At 44.3% G+C, this 22,494-nt stretch overlaps 1 protein-coding gene across 1 annotated transcript; it reads left to right on the forward strand.

The window, feature by feature from the left end:
• Nucleotides 1–145: 145 nt before the first annotated feature.
• kcna4 (potassium voltage-gated channel, shaker-related subfamily, member 4) lies at nt 146–3,654 on the forward strand. The gene has a single exon (XM_062397415.1). It carries the CDS (start codon nt 347–349, stop codon nt 2,447–2,449), a length of 2,103 nt encoding a protein of 700 aa, XP_062253399.1. The 5' UTR covers nt 146–346; the 3' UTR covers nt 2,450–3,654.
• Nucleotides 3,655–22,494: the final 18,840 nt, after the last annotated feature.

Consider the following 22,494-nt stretch of genomic DNA (forward strand, 5'->3'; position numbering starts at 1 on the left):
ACAGATAAAGGGCGCTGCAAGTTTTGGGCACGGGGCGTCTGCGTAACAGGCTGTGCCCCCCCTCCTCCCCTCATCCCCTCATCCCCTCATCCAAATATAGACAGACGTATATTTTTGGTTATGCTTATGATGTCATAACCCGCTGGAGGCCAGGAGGAGGTGAATATCTGCTGTCATGTTAGTAGCCACATGGACGGCACTCAGCATGGACCGGATTGAGGTGTGTTTGTTGTCGTGACGTCTCCTATTCCCAGTCCAAACCAGTTCATGCCTCGTTCTCTGTCCGCGCGCGCTCCGAGCTGCAACTTTTACCCGCTGGCCCAGTAGGAGCGAGCCGACCATCAAGATGGAGTTCGCCATGGTGGGTGCGGACGGCGGGTGCAACAGTCACCTGCCGTACGGATATGCCCAAGCTCGCGCACGGGAGAGGGAGCGCGACAGGGAGCGCGAGGCTGCAGGGTCTCGAGCCGAGGACGGCAGCGGTGAGGAGGGAGGAGGCGGCGGCGGCGTAACGGAGTCCGCATCCACCTCCTCTACCTCCTCCACCTCCACCACCTCGTCCTCATCCTCATCCACCTCCTCCGGCGCTCATCTCCTTAACAACCGCCAGCATCAGTCTCGCGCCGCCTCCTCCTCCGCGAGCGCCAACATCAGCGGCACCGCCTCGCGCTCCTCCTCCGCCTCCTCCTCCTCCTCCTCCTCCTCCTCCTTGCAGCCGCCACAACACCAGCAGGAGCCGGAGCAGACGCACCGAGTTCTCAGAGAGCGCAAGAAGCAGCGCGGCGTCGGCCGGTGGAGACGCAGCCGGACGACTCTCGGCGGGGACCTGCGCCACTCGGAGCTGGCCCTGCTCGGATCCGAGGAGGACATCATGATCGAGGAGGAGGAGGAGGCCGAGGGCGCGGAGGAAGAGGAGGAGGAGGAGAAGGAGGAGAGGGACAAGGGGAGCAAGAGGTCGAGCTTTCTGTGCAACATGGATGATGAGGAGGAGACGGTGTCGATCACGGACCGGCGACCTCAGTCCGGGTACGGGAACGTGTACAGCGAGTTCGGCTGCTGCGAGCGGGTGGTCATCAACGTGTCCGGGCTGAAGTTCGAAACTCAGCTCCAGACTCTCACCAAGTTCCCGGACACGCTCCTGGGAGACCCCGACAAGCGGATCAGGTACTTCGACCCGCTGAGGAACGAGTACTTCTTCGACCGGAACCGACCGAGCTTCGACGCCATTCTCTACTACTACCAGTCGGGGGGACGCTTGAAAAGACCCGTCAACGTCCCGTTCGACATCTTCTCCGAGGAGGTGAAGTTTTACGAACTCGGGGAGGAGGCGATCCTCAAGTTCCGGGAGGATGAGGGCTTCGTGAAGGAGGAGGAGAAGCCGCTGCCGGAGGACGAGTTCAAGCGTCAGATCTGGCTGCTGTTCGAGTACCCGGAGAGCTCGACCGCCGCCCGGGGCATCGCGGTCGTGTCCGTCCTCGTTATTGTCATCTCCATCGTCATCTTCTGCCTGGAGACGCTGCCGGAGTTCAGGGACGAGAAGGAGTATCTGCAGCCGCGGGTCAACTCCACCGAGCCGGACCACGGGTTCACCCCCTTCAACGACCCCTTCTTCATCGTGGAGACGGTGTGCATCATCTGGTTCTCCTTCGAGATCATCGTGCGCTTCTTCGCGTGTCCCAGCAAACCCGTTTTCTTCAAGAACATTATGAACACTATAGACATTGTCTCCATTTTGCCTTACTTCATCACCCTGGGCACGGACCTGGCGCAGCACCAGGACACCGGGCAGCAGGCGATGAGCTTCGCCATCCTGAGAATAATCCGCCTGGTGCGCGTGTTCCGCATCTTCAAGCTGTCCCGACACTCCAAGGGGCTGCAGATCCTGGGCCACACGCTGCGCGCCTCCATGCGGGAGCTGGCCCTCCTCATCTTCTTCCTGGTCATCGGCGTCATCCTCTTCTCCAGCGCGGTGTACTTCGCCGAGGTTGACGAGCCCATGTCCCAGTTCACGAGCATCCCCGACGCGTTCTGGTGGGCCGTGGTGACCATGACCACGGTGGGCTACGGCGACATGAAGCCCATCACCGTGGGGGGGAAGATCGTGGGCTCGCTGTGCGCCATCGCCGGCGTGCTGACCATCGCGCTCCCGGTGCCGGTCATCGTGTCCAACTTCAACTACTTCTACCACCGGGAGACGGACAACGAGGACCCGTCGGCGGCGGTGGTGGAGACCCTGCCCCCGGTGTGCCCTTACTTCACGGACTTTCTAAGGAAATTCAAGGGCTCGCCCTCTGGATCCTCGCTGGGCGACAAAGCGGAGTACATGGAGATGGAGGAGGGGGTCACGGAGTCGCTCTGCGGCCTGGACAAGAGCCCGAGTAAAGGAAACGGCACAGACATCAGCAGGAAAAACAGCACTAACTCAAAATCCATTCAGACTGACGTGTGATTACAAGTAGAGGTTCGTTTCGTATATTCTTGTTTGGTTTCTAAAGAAGAGTATTCCCTATAAAGATGCTTCTCTGTGCCCAAGAGCAGGTGGTCCCCTCTGAACCACGTTTTACGCACGACACGCACACACACACAAACGCACACACGCACACACAGACACCAATTGGCAGTTTTCATTCTCTCCCATCTCAGAACAATAGTTTCTCCTAAATCCTCTCACCACACACAAGAGCCAACGATTAGGAATAAGCACAGCTAATATTTGCCTAATTTGTTGATTCATTAATACATCTAACCTGAATTGGCTTTCTGAATTAGACATAAAAATGGAAATTCGAGACAAGACATTCTTTGCAATTGCACTTTATGGGTTTCATCTGTCAATAAGAGAATGGATAGGGGGCAAGGGATTTTTGCTGTTATGCAATAAACTTACAAATTTGTTTGCACTAATGTAGAATTCGCGCTGGGTTTGGCATCTTTTCATTTCAGAGACAATAACTGTAGGCCATGCACATGGCAATATGTTAGTCATCCTCCAACTTAGCTGAAGAATGTTAGAGAGTTTTCCACAAAGAGAGCAAACTAAGGATAATAACAACCCCTCTAATATGCTGCCAATGGAAATTGGACTCCGACTAAGGAAAAGTCTAAGAGATTTATTACTTGTCCAGTTAATATTAATTAAACCCTCATTGATAAGAAAAAGCATTTAGTAGTCATCAAATGAACCAGGGCTAGAATCATTTTTATGACACAACTTCCACAACAGGCCTCAAAGGCCTCATGTTGTCGACCCACCATGAGAGCTAAGCACATGAGTCATCCGAGTCGAACGTGGCTGGAGAGACGACTTGCCCCGCCAGCTTTTTGTATGGACAGGCTCGGAGCCTCGGCAACAACAGTTTCCCAAGTTTCATTTAAACCACCTCAAAATGACAATATCCCTTTACATGGACGCAGATGGAAAGCTACAGCAAAAAGGACTCTGTGTTGTGGAAACTCCGTGGAGGGGAGTTTGTGAGCAACTTCCTCTCCTGTCCGCTGGACTTTGTGCACAAAATATTTTTATTTTTTTTCTCAAGAGGACTATGATTACCTCCGAGCTAAGAGGATCTTCAGGATGTGGACGTCTTCCAAGGTATGTGGCCTGCAGTGCATGTGTGACAGTGATTTTCATTCAGTGGTGATGCAAACAACTTGTGTGTGTAGATATGCAACACTGTTTAAAAATATCTTAACTTAACCTTCACATTGCACCCCTCGGTTGTCCTCTATCAGTGAGTGAGGCCTGATGATGTGTGTGTGTGTTATAGTTGAAAGTGAAATACTGTAAATTAAGATGGATAATGGTAAACATGACCTCATCCTGTGGTCAGGTAACGTCCCTTCTCATTTATAAAAGCAGTAATGATCTCATCCACCTTGACACGAGGTCGGCCTGCTGAGAACTCGTGTCGTTGGTTTTGGGAGCTTTAGCACAAAGGATTCATTAATAGAGTGTCTGGATAGTTTACAGATGCAGTTTGGGATTAGTTGGTCTTTTATATAATTCTGAAAAACAATGTTTAATCACCACTGAGTTTCCTCTGCTCTGTTTGACAGTTTTCACTGTTCTCAAGTCAAAACAAATGATTTAGGTTCTGATGGTTCTTTTGTTTGTCTCTGCAGTCCCTCCACATAATTGATTCACCTTGTATATCAAGTGTAGGACGAGGACATTGTGGCGTGAAGCACACCACACTGCATTTATCTGTCAGAAACATTTACCATCCACTCCATATGGTTCTACAGATATAGAAAAACTAGTTTTCATTCGAAATTGCCTTTTGGTTGTTTGACCGTCACTTTATAGAATGAGAGTTTGACACTTGGGCTGTTTTCATATTCATCTGGTTGGGAAAGCTGCAGTGTGTTCACCTTAACTCTAAATCAAAGATGTTTGCATGAGCAGAATTATTGTGGCATCGCAGCAAAACGACAATCACAGTCTGATACACAACTAACATGAGTACAATGAAAATTGACTTTTCAGAAAGCCACAAAAAAGGCATGTTGACTGCAACAGTTTAAATTTCAAACTTGGAAACAACTGCATATTCCTATTCAACTTTTTCAATGAGAAAGGATTATATATGTAATCTTGAGAGATTTAAACAGGTTACTGAACTTCATATCAAATGTTGGGAAAAAGTTTAGGACAAGTTAAAATTTGTTGCTCTCAAAAAAGACTCAAAGTTTTCTGAGTGATACTAACTGCATCGCAACTCCATTAAAAGTTGTCTCTCCTAACTTCTGTCACAGTCCATGGACATTTGCATTCATCCAGGAGATCCATTCACCCTGTCAGTCACTGCATCAGAGCTTCCCTGCTCCCCCCCCCCCTCCCCCCTCCCGGCCCATCAACACAGAACACAGAATCATTTATTGCACCGTGTGTTTGTCTCCTCAGAGGAACTATTCATACAAGATATTTTCAACACCTGCACCCACACCCGCCCACACACAGACACACACCATGCTGGCACGGGGCACACAACTCCTCTTGATACCTCACACTTAGCACTTACATAACATGGCTTATGGCAAGAGGCGCAATCCAAAACATTTTTCAAGCAAAGTGTGTGGGTCAGGCATATTCTTAGGCCTGTAGCTGCTGAGCCGACTGTGGAAACAGGCTGTTTCATCCCGAGCCACAGAGAGAGAGCTGAATGGTTTGGACTGTGCACGGCGAACCTGTTGTCACGTGCACGGCGAGTCTTTGTGGTGCAGATTTAGAACATATGGCCGGGACATGTGACGAAGTGAGAGTTATTTATGGTTAATGTTTTTCAGAATGGTATTCCATGCCTGTCAAAGCAGACGTGTGTGTGTGTGTGAGTGTGGGTTGGGGGTGGGGGGGCGGCTGCATCATGTTAAACCAGGGGTTTGTTTCATAACGTAAATAGTTTGAACCCTGTTGTTTGTGATGTAAGAATATCACAAAACTATCATGCTAGCTATACTGGTAACGAACAGAGTATGATCCATAGACTGCAAATAAAGATGGATGATGTGTTTCCACTTCTTTACACTATCCAGAAATGAAGCCAAACTATCCCTGATATACAAGGCGGCCATCTTGAGATGTCTGTGTTTTTCGCTGTAGGGATTGGGGGATGGTCCCTGGGTAAAGAGGCCCTACCGATATACACCCTCGACCAATCAGTCTCCGCTGTCAATCATGAGGTTTCACCCCATTTCTATAGCATCAAATAACTAATTAGAACCAAACTCAGCAGAAGAATGTGAAGAATGATCTGGAATGACAGAGACCATGTTTGAGAACCTTTGTTTTATATTTAAGTTTTGACTAACAAGGATGAGGTGGGGTATATGACCTACACTGTAGTCAGCCTAGGGGACGATTATGAGGATTTGGCTTCACTTTTGGTGTGGGGGGGGGGGGGGGGGGGGGGTCATGTCGTCCATCTTTGTATATCGTCCATGTTTCAAACAATCATTGTTCAAACTGCTGTGGTTTTGGGACATCGTTGAACCTCGGATCTTAGTAAGTACAAATGAGTTGAGATGCTTAACAGGAGGTTATTTGCTGGTTCTGCTCACGAACCTATGAATAGTTTGAGTCACTTCACTGCTTGATCTTATTTTTATTAGGGTTTCTTTGGCGTTTGTTGTGTTGGGTCAGAAAAGATTAACAGTTTGAATATATCACTTTAAGCTTTGGGAGCTTGTGATGTTGTTTACGGGCTAAATGCTTTATTGACTTACAATTTGATTTGAACTGATCGATGATGCTGAAGGTAATTATCCTTCACAGCCTCATGCTCTTGTGTTTTTGTTTTTAGGTGCTTCACTGTAGTGCTCAGTGCAAACTATGGTGTATAGCCAGATTTGGCTTGTTGAAGGAACTCTTGTGGTAAGAGATTAATTTTTGTTAGAGCCAAAGCTGAATGTCGGGCAACGTAAGCAAGTGCACAGGAGCTCCAGAGGCCCCAGGTTTTCTGTGTGGCACTTACTCGGTTGTACTTGAATCAATTACAAATTAGTTTGATTGAATGCAAAACACCATCTTTCTTAACTACAATTACAATCTGAAGAGAACGACCGTAGAGTGGCTCCTGCATCTTTACCCGATCCTGTTGGTAAGTCAAGCCTGTGGTACAGAGTAGATAATAATGAGTCACATAAAACACATTTACAACCTCCTCTTATAACACCATCACCGAGGACATGAGGCGTAAAGGATTCACTAAAGTAGAACTCAGTCGAGTGTGTACGTCCGCTAAGGGCCGACCGTCCCCTTAAACCCAATGAAGCGTGACCAAATTTCACACACTCATAGTTATCAGTCTGCTTAATGTGACGGGTTTCCTTTCAATCCAGTTTCATTAACTGTTGTCTGGGAAATCTGGGAGAAACACCTGGGCTCATAGTGTTAGAGGATTTCTGGAATTGCCTCGTTGTTCAGATCAGTGCAAACATTTATTTATATCATATTTAATTAATTTATATTTTTTTAATTTTAGTTAAGTGGAAATCTGTTTAGCATTTTTTTATGTAATACTGCAGAGAGACAAACAAACTGAATAAAAATTGAATGAACAAAAACATATAATTTAATAAATGTTTGGCATCAGCTCTTTACTAATGTTCTACTGTGTTCCCAACATCCCACTTCTAGATTAGAACACAAACAGAAGTGAAACCGTGCTGTCACAGTCTCAGCTGACCGTGCTGCTGACATGTGGCTCGTCTATCTGTTCAGAAAACGACTCCGAGCTGCAGCCAGAGACTTCCTTCAATCGTTCACATCCACAAATAGGATATTGAATGAGATTTAAAAAGTAGCAGGTTATTAATGGCGATAATGCAGAAGTGATGTAAAACTCTTATGTTAGACCTTGTCATAAAAACTTTCAATATTTAAGTGCCTGCACTAACAGTGTTTTCAGTCGTTTTTTTCCAGTTGTGTTGACTTTGCATCTATATATATATGTAACCAAAAATCATTGTGTGTATGCTTTTCTGTGTGAGTCATTCAACTTTTGCAAACCTTAAAAAAAAAGAAAAGTGAACTCTTAAGTTAGTTGGCTTGCAGTTTTCTCCCTTCCTGCTTCTTCTGTCGCCACATCACCGCCTCCTGCTGAGCAGCGGAGTAGTGTGAAACCATTGGCATGACTGTGTATTATGTCACTGGCATGCTTGTGCGCCTGTGTGTGTGTGTGTGTGTGTGTGTGCATGTGTGCTGCTGATACAAGCAAAACAAGGACCCAGACATCAAAACAATGCTCCGCAGTGGTCCTAAACTAGTGGTCAAAAATCTCTGCAGGGCGCCTTTAATGGGACACCACCACCCTGACCACCATGACAGGGCCTAACCAACCCACAACTGCTGACATGAAGAAGAATTTTTTGAAATCGTATTTATGGAGAGAGCACTGTCCAGTTAGGGTGAGGGCTAGTTGAGAAGTGAGTTGTTAAGCTGCTGTTGGAAAATGTGAGGTGGAAATGTAAACAAAATGTGTTGTATTTGTGTGTTTAGAGTATTTAAACAATAGCTTGAAAAAATCTGTCTTATATTTACGTAATACCGAAGAGCAAAGAGAAAAGGATCCAGTGTGACAGGCAGATAAATCATTTGAAAGAACAGAAGTGGTGTTAAGTGCTTTTGATAGACGGATCTACAGTTTGAAAAGTGACAAGTGACGACAAGTTGACATTAGAAGCTTCTGTTTAGAGCTGAATGTGAAATGATCTGACTTGGTTTGTAAGTGATGAGTAAATTTTTATTGTTCCGACTTGAGATGGCGTTCATATCAATCTTTCCAGTCAGGAACTAAATTTGTGTGATTCCTCAATAGTTAAAGAGGCTGTATGCAAGTTTGTGCTATTGCTACACAACCCATGTTTACATTGCTGTGATTCAAATGAGTTCAGCATCAAACTTGATTCCTTTACTTGTTGAGAGCCTTTTCAAACAGTGGAAATAAACAAAGCCAACCTATATTTCTATCACAACCTACCATGAAGTTAGCATGACCTGACCTGGCTAGTCCATCAAGTCCCTCTCAGACAACAAGTCACAGTAGCGTCCAGTCCGAGTCCGAGTTCAGATTCCAACCTTTTGCAGCGGCTGAAGCTTTTTGGCAAGCGGCCATCCCCACCAACCACTCCCGGCAGGAAAACACATTTGACGCCAGAGGAAAATCTAATATAGCACCTTAGTTGTACCGTTAAGATGTAAGAGAGAAGTAGATGTCCGTTAAACAGTGTGTACAAGCCCAGGCACAGATGTAATCAACCAAAATAAGTGAAATCGACAAGAGCACAGAGTTTCCAACAAAGCCTCGGCACATTATTGCAGGCGAAAATAAATAAATGCTTAAATGTTAAGCATTTAACCAGGAGAGTTCCTCTTGACCTAACAGCTTTTCCACTGACCCATTCGGTCATTTTTTACACACACGAAACGATTTAGTGAAAAAGATCATCGATCAAACACGATTACATAAAACTGGAACAACATAATAACGTCTGCCTGTTTGAAAGATTACCTTAAATGTGTTTTAATAATGAATTCACAGATGAGCCGTCATGCCTCACTGATACAATCTGTTTCCTTAGGAAGTAATCAAAACAACATGAAAAGGAAACAATGAAAAAGCAGAGAGGAATTTCATGAGGCTGGAATGTGTCTCTCTATTTAGGCCTTCTGTCCGGCCAACACATAAATCAGACCTGATAAAGGGCCGTCAGCTCGCCAGCGTAAACAACACGATCCTGGCTGCTGTCACCGCGTGAGAATTTACGGTAGTTGTTGTCCCTCACCCCGGTGTGCGCTAGCCTCTTGTACAATCATTAAGAACGGTTCAAACGGGACGGGGGGGGGGGTCGATTCATCAGTTTCAACTCGAGAAGGCGGTCGACTGATTGTAGCCGAGCCGCCGGTCGAACCTGTTGGTCAGAGAACACCGAGAGGAACCGAGCGAGCCGAGAGCCGTGAGCGGTGAAATAAAGACAACAGGCTTTGAACCAGGTGAGAGGAAATCAACACAGAGGCTGCTCCGTGGCTAAACCCCTCCCCTAAGCAGAGACCGTCCAATCACAGCTCAGCAGCCTTAACGAGGCACAGCGGGCTCGTCGTGCTCTGGGTTTGTTTTGAAGGGAGATAATGGTGTAAACAAAAAAGGTCCCAATCTGACAGATATCTTATTTTTATTCACGAGGAAAAATACAGCTAGTATAACGTCTACACAAATTCTGCACTTGAAACTTGTGACCACGAGGCCGTCAAGAAATATCACTGACGCTTAAAGAAGCGAGAAGAAGAGTAATCTCATCACAGACTTCCAGAGCAACAGACTGTGGAGTAGACCTGCCGCCATCATTATAAACTGAACTTAAAACATCCACTTCCTGTTTCATTAACCAATTAAATGGTCCACGTTAGCGTGGTAGCTGCTCCAGGACATGTTGCACGTGTCAGAGTCTGTTTGTCACCTGAGGTTTTTGTTCCACGTAAACACAGTGTTCACTCACAGCCCTGTCCGACGAGAGCAGTTAATAAAGCACACGTGGGATTTCAGCCCCAGTGTAAGTTTTAACCAGCTCGTGGTTTCCATGTAGCAGTTGCATAATGTCGCTCTATTGAAGGATAGCAACCTGACTCCCCCTGCCCCCCCCCCCTACCCCACACACACACAGACACACACACACAATCCTTCTTATTGGCTGCATTAATCTGACAGTATCCCAGGCTTTATTGTGTTACTTCATTCAGGACGTGTTGATCGTGTTGCCAATAACACATGTGCCTCCGTGTTGGGTTTCTCAGTTTCTGACAAATCCGCTGCCTGCGTGTTAAGAGGAGAATTACGGATTGTTTGGCTTATAGATTCCACGATTTGTAAATTCAAATTGAAAATAAAGATTACAAAAAGGTATATATACAATATGGCACGGTAATCCTGTTCTGCGAGTTCACCTGCAGCGCGCTCCGAGGTGTGTGTGGTCAAAATGTTGATTAAGTTTGCTGTCACATCCACACAATCTGGGCCAACAGAGGATTTGAGATTTGTTGTGGCATTGGGAAAGGTAAGCATTTCAAAGATTTGTCATAACAGGTTTCTTCCCCCTCCCCTCACTTTCCAGCGTGAGACCTAAAAACTCCACGACTCCACGACACTGCAGCTTTTTGAGACCAAGTTTGAGATTTGATTAAATGAAACAGATGCTGAACCATTATAAAAAAAAAAGTTTCCTCTCGCGCTCGCTGTGAAGATGAGCTGGTGAGCGGGAGACAGGCCCCCCCCGCTGCTCCTGCAGAGTTGTGTGTGGGGCTGCAGATGCTGATCATCAGCTGTCGGACTCAAAACACACAACACACACACACGTGCACACAAACATGAAGGCCGTGCAGAAGGCATCAGAGGTCAATAGCAATGTCAACATTTAGCTCTGGACATATTAGAATGGATTTCATCATTTAAAGATATTACATGTCACAATTTGGCATTAAAATGTCTAAACAACTACTTGTTATCTTATTTTGACCTTTACATGTGGACATTTAAGTGTAATGAAGTTGCGTCTTGTGATTTCCCGTCAAACTAATTATTGATTCACGCGGTTTTACTCTTTGTTTTCATGATGTCTCGACTGATCAGTGTCAGCGTGAGAATTAAACACAGACTGCGTGCCACTGAAAGTGTTTTGTCTAAAAATACCTCGAGCCAGTGATGGTCACGTTAGACAACAGACAAATTCTCCTTCCTGCACAACAAGGACTCGTGTAGGACAAAGCCAACGTGAGAGACACATTACTGAGCTGTCAGTGTCTACACTCAGTAGTCGGGATGTGACACAACACTTGTGTGTTTACTAATTTTGCTTGAAAAGTACATTTAAGTCCAAGTCCTGCTAGGAGACACAACAGCTGCAGTAACCAACTGAATTTGTAGGTTTACAACAACTTTGTCTGTTTCCACTCAGAGTTTGTGCTTCATCGATAGTGTCACCACGTAACAAGAGGAGCCTCTGACTAACGATGAGTCAAATTGTGTACATTATTCATGCAGACATGTTATATTAGGCGGCGGCACACATCGCATGCAGCATTTACTTGAGCAACACATTACAACACAACCCTCAGAGTGGAGTGTGTGTGTGAGAAGGTGTGAGGTGTTGGTTACACCTTCTTTAAATCTTTAAACAGAAGCTTAAAACCATCTGTTCATCCTGACTTTTGATTCCCTATGGTTTATAGACTAACGTTAATTGTATTCACTTATTTTTTTTGCTCCTATGTTAACATCTTATTCCCTTTATACTGTACATATTATTTTGATGTGTCTTTTATATGTTTATTCCATTTTATTTACTTCTTTTTTGTCTACTTTCTATTTGTTTTGTATTATTTTTGTCTCATCGGTCAATTGCGAAGCACCTTGCTGTACAAATAAAGTGTGATTGAATGTTTGAGGGTGTGTGTGTGTGTGTGTGTGTGTGTGTGTGTGTGTGTGAGAGGTGGTTTTGAGTACTGTCAGGTGTTTGCTTGTCTTGATGTAATCAACTTTAAAGGTCAAGTTCAAGACGACCCAGACGACCGAGGACCCAATGATGCAGTAGTGACTACATGTAAAGTAAAGTACCCGTGTAATTGTGTAGTATTTCCAATGGAGGTAAGGGCTGAGTGCTTTCACCTCCAGTGATCTGGGCCGAGTTGATGGGTTCTCTCTTGGCCCGTGTCCCATCCGTCCAAGAAGTTTCCTGGAAATCAGTTCAGGAGCTTTTGCATAAACCAACTAAACAGCAAACACTCAAACTTAAATCACTCTTACTCGCGTGTTAGTTGAATTCACTGAGGTCCACAGAGAAGTGAGAAACTGGAGATCTGTGTTTGCAGCGAGATGGAAATCTAAATGCACCGAGCGGCTCACTGATTCATCCTCACCTTCACAGTTATGCTGCTCAGCGTGGAACACCAGCAACAATCCCTCATCTGCTCGAATCCTTTTCTGGGATTTCTTGTATTTTCCCTCTACCTGTCAGATATGAAGCAGCGTGACAAAATGTTTCGCTGATTGCATCGTACACAGTTTTGATAACCCTGTCAGTAAGCGGTGTATCAGCGTTACCTAATAGACAGTACAGGCACGTCCTGTATTACTCACTCGCGCTGCTGAGCACAGAACAACTCGGGTTTAAATCCAGATCAAATCTGAGCGTTTTTTTTTCCCGGTGCCTCGTGCATCAGAGTACACGCAGTCATCGGGAGGGGGGGGGGGGTCCTCTACCAGTTCTTGACAGTGTGATGACCTGTGATTGCTAATCGGTGAGAGGTGATATCCAGTTATGTAAGTGCCACATGTGAGTCAACATCGGTTACAGTCAGATGACCTCGGGTCTCGCCCTGTGGTCGGCGTGGACATGGAAAACACAAATCCCAGATAAGCCATGATCGGGGGGGGGGGTCTCCTCCTGTATCGATCAGCGTTATGTAAACTTGAGGCCGGCTCACAAACTTCAGAGTGTTCTCGGCTTCTGTCCTCTCCGGGCCGCGGTGCTACGTGGTGGAAAATGGCCGCCACGACCCGACCTCCACAGACCTCTTCTCCCACTCGTTCTCTCTGCTCTCCGGCTCTGGAGTGACTTGATGCTTTTATGTGGAGTGACTAATGCGCGCTCTAAAGGGCCCGGGGTGTATCTCACTGTGTGTGTGTGTGTGTGTATGTATGTGTGCGGGTGTATGTATGTCTTTGTGAGTGTGTGTGTGTGTGTGTGTGTGTTTGCGCGCAAATGCTCTACGCAACCAATCAGCGAGCCAACATGAAGATGAGTCAGTTCCATGGTCTGCAGAGATCGAGATCCCCCCCCCACACACACACACACACATACACTTCATCTCGAGCCATGCAAATGGTTTGATTTGTAATCGTGCACAGGAGTCAGTGTGTACCACAACGCTGTGGAGCCAACTCATGCGCATTGAAGGAGAGCGGGATGAGAGAGAGTTAGAGGGAGAGAGGAGGAGGAGGTTGGAGGTGAGACTGATGAGGCCAGAGAGCCACAAACAACAACAACACACACTGTGGTTTGTGCTGAGAGAGTCGGGTATTGTGCATTTGTGTGACCACTTGTGTGTGTGTGTGTGCCCATTAGGAACACTGTGAGACTGTCAGATTGCTTGTAGGGGTATTAACAATATTTTCCCTCATCGCATCCATCAAAGAGTTTAAGCTTTCCCGCCTGTTTGTGTGTTTGTTTGTTTGTTTGTTGGTTTGTGTGTTGGCACGATAACGCAAAAACTACTGAATGGATTTTTCAATGATGGGAGGATGGGACACGGGCCAAGAAAGAATCCATCAGTGCAAAGGGGTCGAGTGAATCCAGGAACTCTTTGACATTTTTCAGAATCGGATTATCCCAGGATTCAATTAATGGATTTTTTATAATCTGATATATTAACGGGATTGATGTTCATGAGTCTGTGAGCAATTTGATGCGGCTTGAGTTAATTGAAGGCAACTGGACTTTGGCAGTGGTGTGTGCGTTCTACTGGTGGCCGTTAAAGATTGTCTTTTTCACTGAGACTTCAGTAAGATTAATAATAAGTATTAATGTCCATTTTTAAATGGCTTGTGTTGCTTTGTGTTTCTGTCATAATTATAGTGATAGCGTTATCTGTGGCAAAAAACACTCGATGTCTGTTTTGGCAGAAGTTTTCTTCTTCACTTTATTTTATTAATTGTTATTTTAAGTGAGAGTTCCAGGCACAGAGTTCAGATGAAGCCTTCCGGTGCCAGAAGGAACTCCTTCTTCTTTAGAGAGTGAATTCCCATCATGCAGTGCTCATTTTGTGGGCGGGGCGTCACAGTGGGTCAGTGTTTGTCACCGTGCAGCAGGTGTATAGATGTAATGAAGAGGAATGCAGGTGGTTTACTCAACAGACGTTGGTTTGCCTGAAGCTTGTATGTGAACATAGACGAGTGCACATCATGGTTCGTGCACCTGTGTGCTGCCAGCGTCTCTTTGTGTCCCTGTAATGTGCATGCAGGGACATTTCCGGGGACATTCCACGTCTCGTATTTGATTAGCTCATTAACGTGGTAATTGCTGACTGGCTTTCTGAGGTGAGAGACGCTTTATGGGAGACGTGGGTGTTGCACGCCGCCTCCCTTCCCCCCCCCCCCCCACACAGTCCCTGCAAACACACACAGGGAGCTGAGGGCGAGAAGAAGAGCGATTTAGAAAAAAAGATGAATTCAAAGCAGCAGCTGGTCAGCGACTGAATCACTACTCACACATTCTTACACATTTACACTCCCCTCCATTCGGTTTTCCTTCCATATCTGTTTTCATCGCCGGCAAATTAGGTTTGTACGCTGACTTCTTTTCTCAGGGACGTGATTAGAAACGTAACCACGGCCTGGAATGTGTTCAATGGAAGTGCAAGTGAAACGGTAGAGAGGATGCTCTGAAATACAAAGTGCAGCACTCCGGAGACCGGAGTTAGTGCTGAAATGAGCAAACGACTCACTTCCACCAGGTTGTCCGACACGACTAAAATCATCCAGCCGGCCCGACAGAAGAAACCAGAAAGAAACTGCTGAGGACAGTGGACCGTGGACTCGGTGCTTGTTACCCTCTGAGCTTTTAGCTCATGGGGTTAATCCTGAATCTCCCTCTCTGCAGACTTGGGGACGGGTCGGTTCAGTTATGTTTTGATTTCCAGAAGTACCATCATGTTACATTTGGGAGGATTATTGTTCTATTACCTCTCAACAGTTTGTGTAGTCTATGAAGACGTGCCACACACAAACTCATTTAAATAGTATACGTGCCAATGGAAAATAACACTTCAAAATCCCGACATTAGTTCAGCATCGAAAGCACTGTGGTTAAATTTAGGAAAATGACCATAGAGTTAACACTTCCTCTTTCAAAAGCCCTGTTGACTTGTTCTGCATTAAACCGAGTCCAAGTGCTGTGAGATCTTTATTATAACTGTTAAATGAGAAGATTGAGGCTTCTCTCAAGTCTGTATGATGAATGTGACCTTACAAAAAACAGTCTGCTGATAAATATAAACTATATTGATGCTATACTATGAATTAATGTTAAAAAAACATCCTGGCTCCTGGGTTGCACTTTTAAAATCAGCTGCATGAAGTTGGCCTCCTCAATTTTACAATAGTTTATTGATTTTAACATTATTTCAGCTCAGAAATAAATATTTACGGACTCGGAAACACAAAAAAACGAAACGCCTGTCGGGCTCACCTCAGGCTCGTTTAAGTTTTAAAAAAATCGGTTCAGTAGCTTTTAAATAATCCTTCTAACAAGAAGCAATGAAAAAAAAATAACCTTGACGGAATTAATGTTTTGATCAGTTTCACGTCCGGATCTAGGTCACAGTTTGATGCCAGACTTAGTAAACCCCGTGGTGTTTGGGTGTGGGGGGGATTAGAGTCACTTCCTGTGCCAGTTGGGTTTTTCACTTTCACTCAGATAACTTCCCCTCTCGTCTTCAGCAAATATCTGTTGAATGTAAACTGTGTGATCCACCGAGCCGCGTGACTGTTTCCCTCAGTGGGTCATTGAGGCCTCCCTATACCCCTTTTTGATCTCACACACACACACACACACAAACACACTCTGTTTACACACAGCCCTTCCACTGGCTTCCCCCCCCTTAGATTCCATTTACTGCAGCAGGTCGGCTTTAATTTATTTACGCCACTTTACCTCTCATTCAGATAATTTGTTGTCAGGCCTCTCGGCTCCGCGTCTCTGCCTCGGCCGATTCAAACCACTTTGGCTCCAATTAGTGTTTTTCTCTGTGGCTCTTTTTGAGGTGCAAACTGTGGTCATTTGGATTTTCTGTGCCGAGACGGATGTGAACAAGGTTTAAACTGTGGGTTGTGTTGGCTTCAGAGGACGAGGCTGTTGTTAGGTGTAGGGTTTTTTAAAATGTGCGATTAAGTTTTTAGGAGAGCGGTGAAACGTGTGTGATCACATTGACATGTGAGCCGTTCTGACGAGGCTGAGAAAGGTTCACTTGTTCTCGTGGGATGAAATCATAATTTTGCTGAACTTTCGTTGTGTTTATTTTTCTCTCGTGGATCCGATATCAGTTAATGATACGTCTGGATGCCAATACTGCTCGTCCAGTTTTTTTTCTAAGGAGCTAGTAGTTTGATTTCAGAGAATGCTTGTGACATGTTGTGGAAATAATTCTCCCTGCGGACGACTGTTACCAGTTCTGGCTTCGCTTGTAACTCACAGGGTGAAAAAACTCCTTCATGTTCAAGGGGCTTTGCAGTTTCATTTTCCTTGGGCCAGGTCCACGCAGCTATTTTGGATTCGCTTTCACTGACGTCTGTTGGATTACGCAGCGAAACCACAGCGTCCTCTTTTAGGATTTTTTTGTTTTACTTCTCAGGCCACTAACAGTAAATCCTTTCTCCCCGCAGCCAACTCCTGGTTTTTTTTTTTTAACACAGTCACGGTTTTCCTGCCTCTTCGTTTAGAAGGCTGGACTTTGCAGTTGGCAGATTACAATTTCTGCCTCGGCATTGATGGAAAACTCCATTTAAATGTTTTGCTGTTAACAAACAGTTGAGTTGTTGATTTTCTTCCTGGAGCTGCATCGCCTCCCTGTGTGGGCTCCACATCGAAAACATGAAAGTAGACTGCAGTGTATTTCTCTTTACTGCAGTAATACTCAGAGAACAGGTTTGGGGCAGTAATATATATTTTAAACCATGGCTATCACTTTAATATTGTTCCTCTATCTCCACCAGCCCATGTTTTATCACATACTTAAGATAATACAGGATTTTATAGCCATTAGCTGCATTAAGCGTTCACTGCTTTTTTACTGCATCTTTAACTGTGACTGAGACAGTTCAGTAAATCTGTCAGCACTGAAGATAATATCACACGTACACTTCCATCTCCTCTTCCACACCATCGCTGCTCATTAACAACAGTAGCTGTGTTAAAGAGGCAGAGAAATATTCCCCCAAAGAATCTCACTCAAAAGTTTCAGGTTTGTCAGAAGTTGAAACTGCAGTTTAATTAAAGTCAGTCTAGTTAATTAGCAGCTTGTACTTGAGATATAATACATAATCAGTTGTATTTTTTAATTTCATGTACTTAAACACTTAAAATCCCAGAGACAAAAGTGACTCTGCTACAAGTAAAATGCATCTCTTTTACTCACAATAGAAACTATTTATATTTATGAGTTGATGAATGGATGACACTCCATTGAATTGAATGAAAGAAATGAGAAAGATTGTTGAAGAATGAACGAGTGAATGAGTCAAGCAATGTTGTGTGATTTAAACAATAAAACAGATTCAGGAGATCAATGATTTGTGTGTTTTTTTGTCTAAACAATATTTCAAAGTGATTTAATTAAGAATTTAAGAAGTGAACTATTGAAAATACATAGATTCTTAAATATCACTTTGTATATCTTGCTCATAAATAGAATGAAATGTTTATTTTCTTCACGTTAACGTGGAACAATAAGACCCGAACCCTCTGGTCCTCGCTGAGCGTCTCTCCGGTTCTGGTGCAGTGTGTCAGCGTGTGCACGGGGAAACACGTATTATTATTAGTTATCTCAGTGTTTGCCTCTGTGGCTTTCCTGTGAGCTAATTGGAGCCCTCTCATGTGTCCCAGCTGAGAAACTGCATGTTTGTGGTTAAAAATAGGTTCAGCACTTCCTGCTGCTCCAGGATCAGGACTGGTTTCAAAAAGACCCCTCCTCGGCTCTGCTCGTTAATTCTCATCCCCGCTGCTGCCTCTGAAATCCAGTAATCATGCAGGCCGGCCAATGTGAACAAAATACTGTGTATGCACTGAAGCATTTTTATAGATTTATATGAAGTCATTATAGTAACAGTGGGATTTAACTCTTTACACGCCATGGTTTCCTTACAGTACATCTAGAAATCTCATGTATTTGGCTCATATTTGTCAGGAGCTGCATCTTATTGGCTTCAATAAGAGAGAGAGTGTTGAATTTATTGGATCTGGACATTTAATAGTTTCATTATCACTAAACTTTGAACTAGAATGGCACTGGGTAGAGGCCCTATCTCCACTAAGGCCCCAATAGTTCCCCAAATCCCAGATATCAGTTCCCTAAATATGCCAGATGTTTTTTTCTGATCAAGATCTATAGATTACTTTCAGTGAAAATGTCAAAATAACAAACATTCTCTTATCGTTAAAGGAAGGCGATAGAAAGCCCCGGATCCTCGACCCCGATCTGCACCGACATGTCGTGGTAAACTAGTTTCAGAAAGAAAAAAAGCTGCAACCAGCGTCACCACAGAACCAGAAATCAGCCCATTCCAACCAGGCAGGGTTACAACGACCACCAGTTATGAAAAAATAACACAGTGTCACTGTTTGATCACATGTGAAATCTGTCAGTGTAATTTTGATAATAAAACATGATAACTATATCAGCATCAGTGTGAAGGATCCTCGTTCATATAAACTGGCAAATTTACTGTGACTGCAGATCCAAGTGCTTTTTGGGAAAATGAACAGTAGATGTCAACTTGAAATTCAGTCCAGGCTCCAAACCATGACTCAGCAGAAGAAGTTCCACTGCAGAATATTTGATCTAGATTCGTATGAGATGTGGATGTTTGCAGTTTAATGCAGGTTTAATATTTTTCAGTTCAACCACAAACTTTATTATAAACAACTCAATAAAAAGAAAACAGAGATACAACCAAAACCTGTGGAGCTTGAGTTAAGACAGTTATATCTTGTTTTGTGTAAAATCAAATACACACAATTATTTCTGAATTGTTTAATCAGTAAAAGATTTCATATCAGCAAGCATTAAAAGGCTGACACTGTAAAAAAGGCTCTAATATCGTCTGATGTGATCTTATTATCAGCTTATATTAATATGTTTTTTTTTATTTCCTTTACTCTTCCTCCAATGATCAACTGAACACAAACATTCATCCGAGACAGTTAAAGGTTGAACCGTGGAAAACGTTGTCAAAGAGCTCATTGCTGTGCTAAGGTTTTAGATAATTGAAAAAACATGAATATATATTGTTTGAATCAAATTCAGACAAATTAAAATCAGTATTTGACGCGACCACCCTCTAATTCGTTTTTATGAACTTGGCAGGGGGGTTGTCCTGTGGTTTCCTTCTGTCTCAATGTTTTCATGTGATCCCACTTTGACTCTGTGCTGTTGAGATCCGGACTCGGTCGGGGGCACAGCCGTGACTTTTCCCTTCCTCCTCTCGTTGAAGATTCTTCATGACTCTGACTTTGTGTTCGGGGTCGATGTCGTGCTCTTGATTTAATTGCGGAGCAGCAGACGCCTCCCTGATGATGTTTGCATCGTACAAATCTAAACGTCTGAAGTTGTGAGTTGTTCTTCGATAATATTTCATCTCCACTGAACCACTGATCCTCCTGCTCCCACATCTCTGCTTTCACAAAAGGAAAACTGACATTTTACACCGGTGGTGAGTTAAATCTGAGCTTTTTATCTCCTGCAATGGTTAGAGAGGTTTTAGTTTATGTGTAAGCATCGGGGGGGATGGGGGGGGGGGGGGGGTACTCAGCAGGTGGTGCAGGTTGTGCACTTGACTAAGAGTCATTGGGCAAGACATTGAACCCCCCCGATTGCAGCTGACAGCTGTTCTGCCGGTGTGCGAATGAAAAAATCACTGCATATAGAAGAACTGAGTGAGTGAGTGTGTGAATGAGTGAATGTGACTTGTGGCGTGAACCACTTTGACTGGTTGCAAAGAAAAACACTATATAGTCCATGAAAACCTTTATTCCATAACTGTTCATGATGTCGTACGACAACACTGTCGCACATATATTCCAACTGCTCTGGTGATGCTGACAATAAAAATGTGTTCACACTCATCACGGCGGTACTGACGTCTAACGGACTTTTTAGCTGAGGCAGCAGTTACAGGAAAACAATGGCCGAGGCCCCTCAAGTGTTATTCACACACAGGTTTGTGAATCTTCTGGTGGATTCTGCTGCAGAGACGCACAGATATTTGTATAAAGTTGCAGATTTAAACAATATTTCAGTAAATTAGGGGTTGATATCAAGATAAAACAGGATAAAAGTCACATTATTCTTTGTTTTGAGTTTAAGGACTTGAAAGATTTTGGCTCCTGAGTGAAGGTTGAGGTTTTAAACTCTTCTTTATGAGCAGAGAATGACAAACACTTGATAAACAGCAAAATATTTAACAAATCTGAGGTAGATCCTTAATGTTTTTTGTCCTCACTGTGCTCACACGATGCATTAGCTATAAATATTGACTGAAAATGATATTGTGATGATATAATTCTATTCCCCGGCCTTTTGCTAAACTCGTTATATTAGTTCCTGGAGGTTTTGCCCTTTTCCCCTGGTCATTTAAACTCAAACAGCCCAAACAAACAAGGAGCATTTGATCAACGTGTTGTGCTACTTGTACAAAAACACCGACCGGGGGTTTACACAACTACAGGAAGGATTTTCCACCCCTGGAAGTATTTATTCTATCCCTCATTTTAAACGGCTGTGAGATAAACGGTACAATTACCCTCATGTCATTACCGAGCGCAGGATGCTGCCTGATGACAGAACGTTGCATTCGAGTCAGTTTTACTTGATCATCAGCAGCATATCTCCAGAAAAGATACAGAACCAATTTCCTTTCAATCTAGTGGACAGACAGATGTCCCCTTTTTCTTTCTGTGTGGACATGAGAGACGCAAACCATGTTTTAAATCTAAATATAACAAATGCACATCCAGGATATATTCACATGCAAGTGACTGGGGAGGTGTTTTCAGATTTCATTTAGATTTATACTTGTGCTTTCATTCTTCTTGTTAAATCTGGTGTTATCTCCCTGTGCACACCAGCCTCACCCCCCCCCCCCTCCCCATGTGTCAGACTTGATCAATTGACTCCATGTAAAGTTACTCCTATGTTGCACCTTACAGGCGTTGTGTGAAGAACACACTCATCCCGAGGACGGGGGGGGGGGGGCAGGCACTGTAAGGTCATTACCAAAAGAAACAAGTGTTTGAGGTAAATGTGGTCATCGTCTTGGCATCAAGGACTGGAATATCTGATTGGGCCGATCTGTCTGTGGAAAACACTGTCCCTGTGTGTGTGTGTGTGTGTGTGTGTGTGTGTGTGTTTGTGTGTGAACATTTGCACTTTCTGTAACTCTGCACTTTTCTTTTTTCCTCACCTTCTGTTTGGAAAGAGATTTTTTCCCAAACAGAGAACTAGCAAACAGGGGGACTGTAGAAAAAAGAAAGGATATATATAAATATATATATAAATGAGTGACTTTCAATCAGCCACAGATTCTGGAGAGAAAGTCCTCAGCCAGAGAGAAACCGTGTGATATCAGGAGCAGTCGAGGGTGTTGGCGGCTCGTTTTTTTAAGAGTCTCTCTGGGTAACAGCTGGGGAGCAGCTTTTTAATCCTGGGCGCGGGGCTGAATTCTGATTACACTGTGAACGTAACACCATGTCTATTCAAATGCAGGGCTCGTCCTGTCTTCAAGGCCCGCACTGGTTTCTGCAGCAGCTCATCTGTGGCACCACATGAAGAGAGAGAGAGAGAGAGAGAGAGAGAGAGAGGAGGGGAAATCACAATAGCTACCACATTAAAATTTGCAGAATTTGGGGTTTATATTTTTATTGGTTTCAAGGTTAGTGTTAGTACGTTGGGGCTGCAATGCAGATTTTGTGAATGCCTTAGAGGCCCAGAGTTTGTCAGTTTTATTTCAAATTTCATATTTCTGGGTCTGTGAGCTTGATGGGAGTCACACATTTATTTTAATGACCAGTAACTCTCTGGGATGGCACTAGGGAATAGGCTTGTCTTCACCTAACCAGCCTATCTTTTACTGTTTAACCTTTCTTTCGTTAGGTCTATATTTCACTCCAATGGCATTCAGTCTTTAGTCCTTAGCTCTGCACCATATCCATCCTGCTCATTTGGACAAAGAAATA

Source organism: Platichthys flesus, chromosome 1 (genome assembly GCF_949316205.1).
Source record: "Platichthys flesus chromosome 1, fPlaFle2.1, whole genome shotgun sequence".
In the NCBI taxonomy this organism is placed as follows: Eukaryota; Metazoa; Chordata; class Actinopteri; order Pleuronectiformes; family Pleuronectidae; genus Platichthys; species Platichthys flesus.

Bases quoted from the DNA above. Each gene is read 5' to 3' on its own strand.
- kcna4 (XM_062397415.1), top strand. From the start codon at position 347: ATGGAGTTCGCCATGGTGGGTGCGGACGGCGGGTGCAACAGTCACCTG.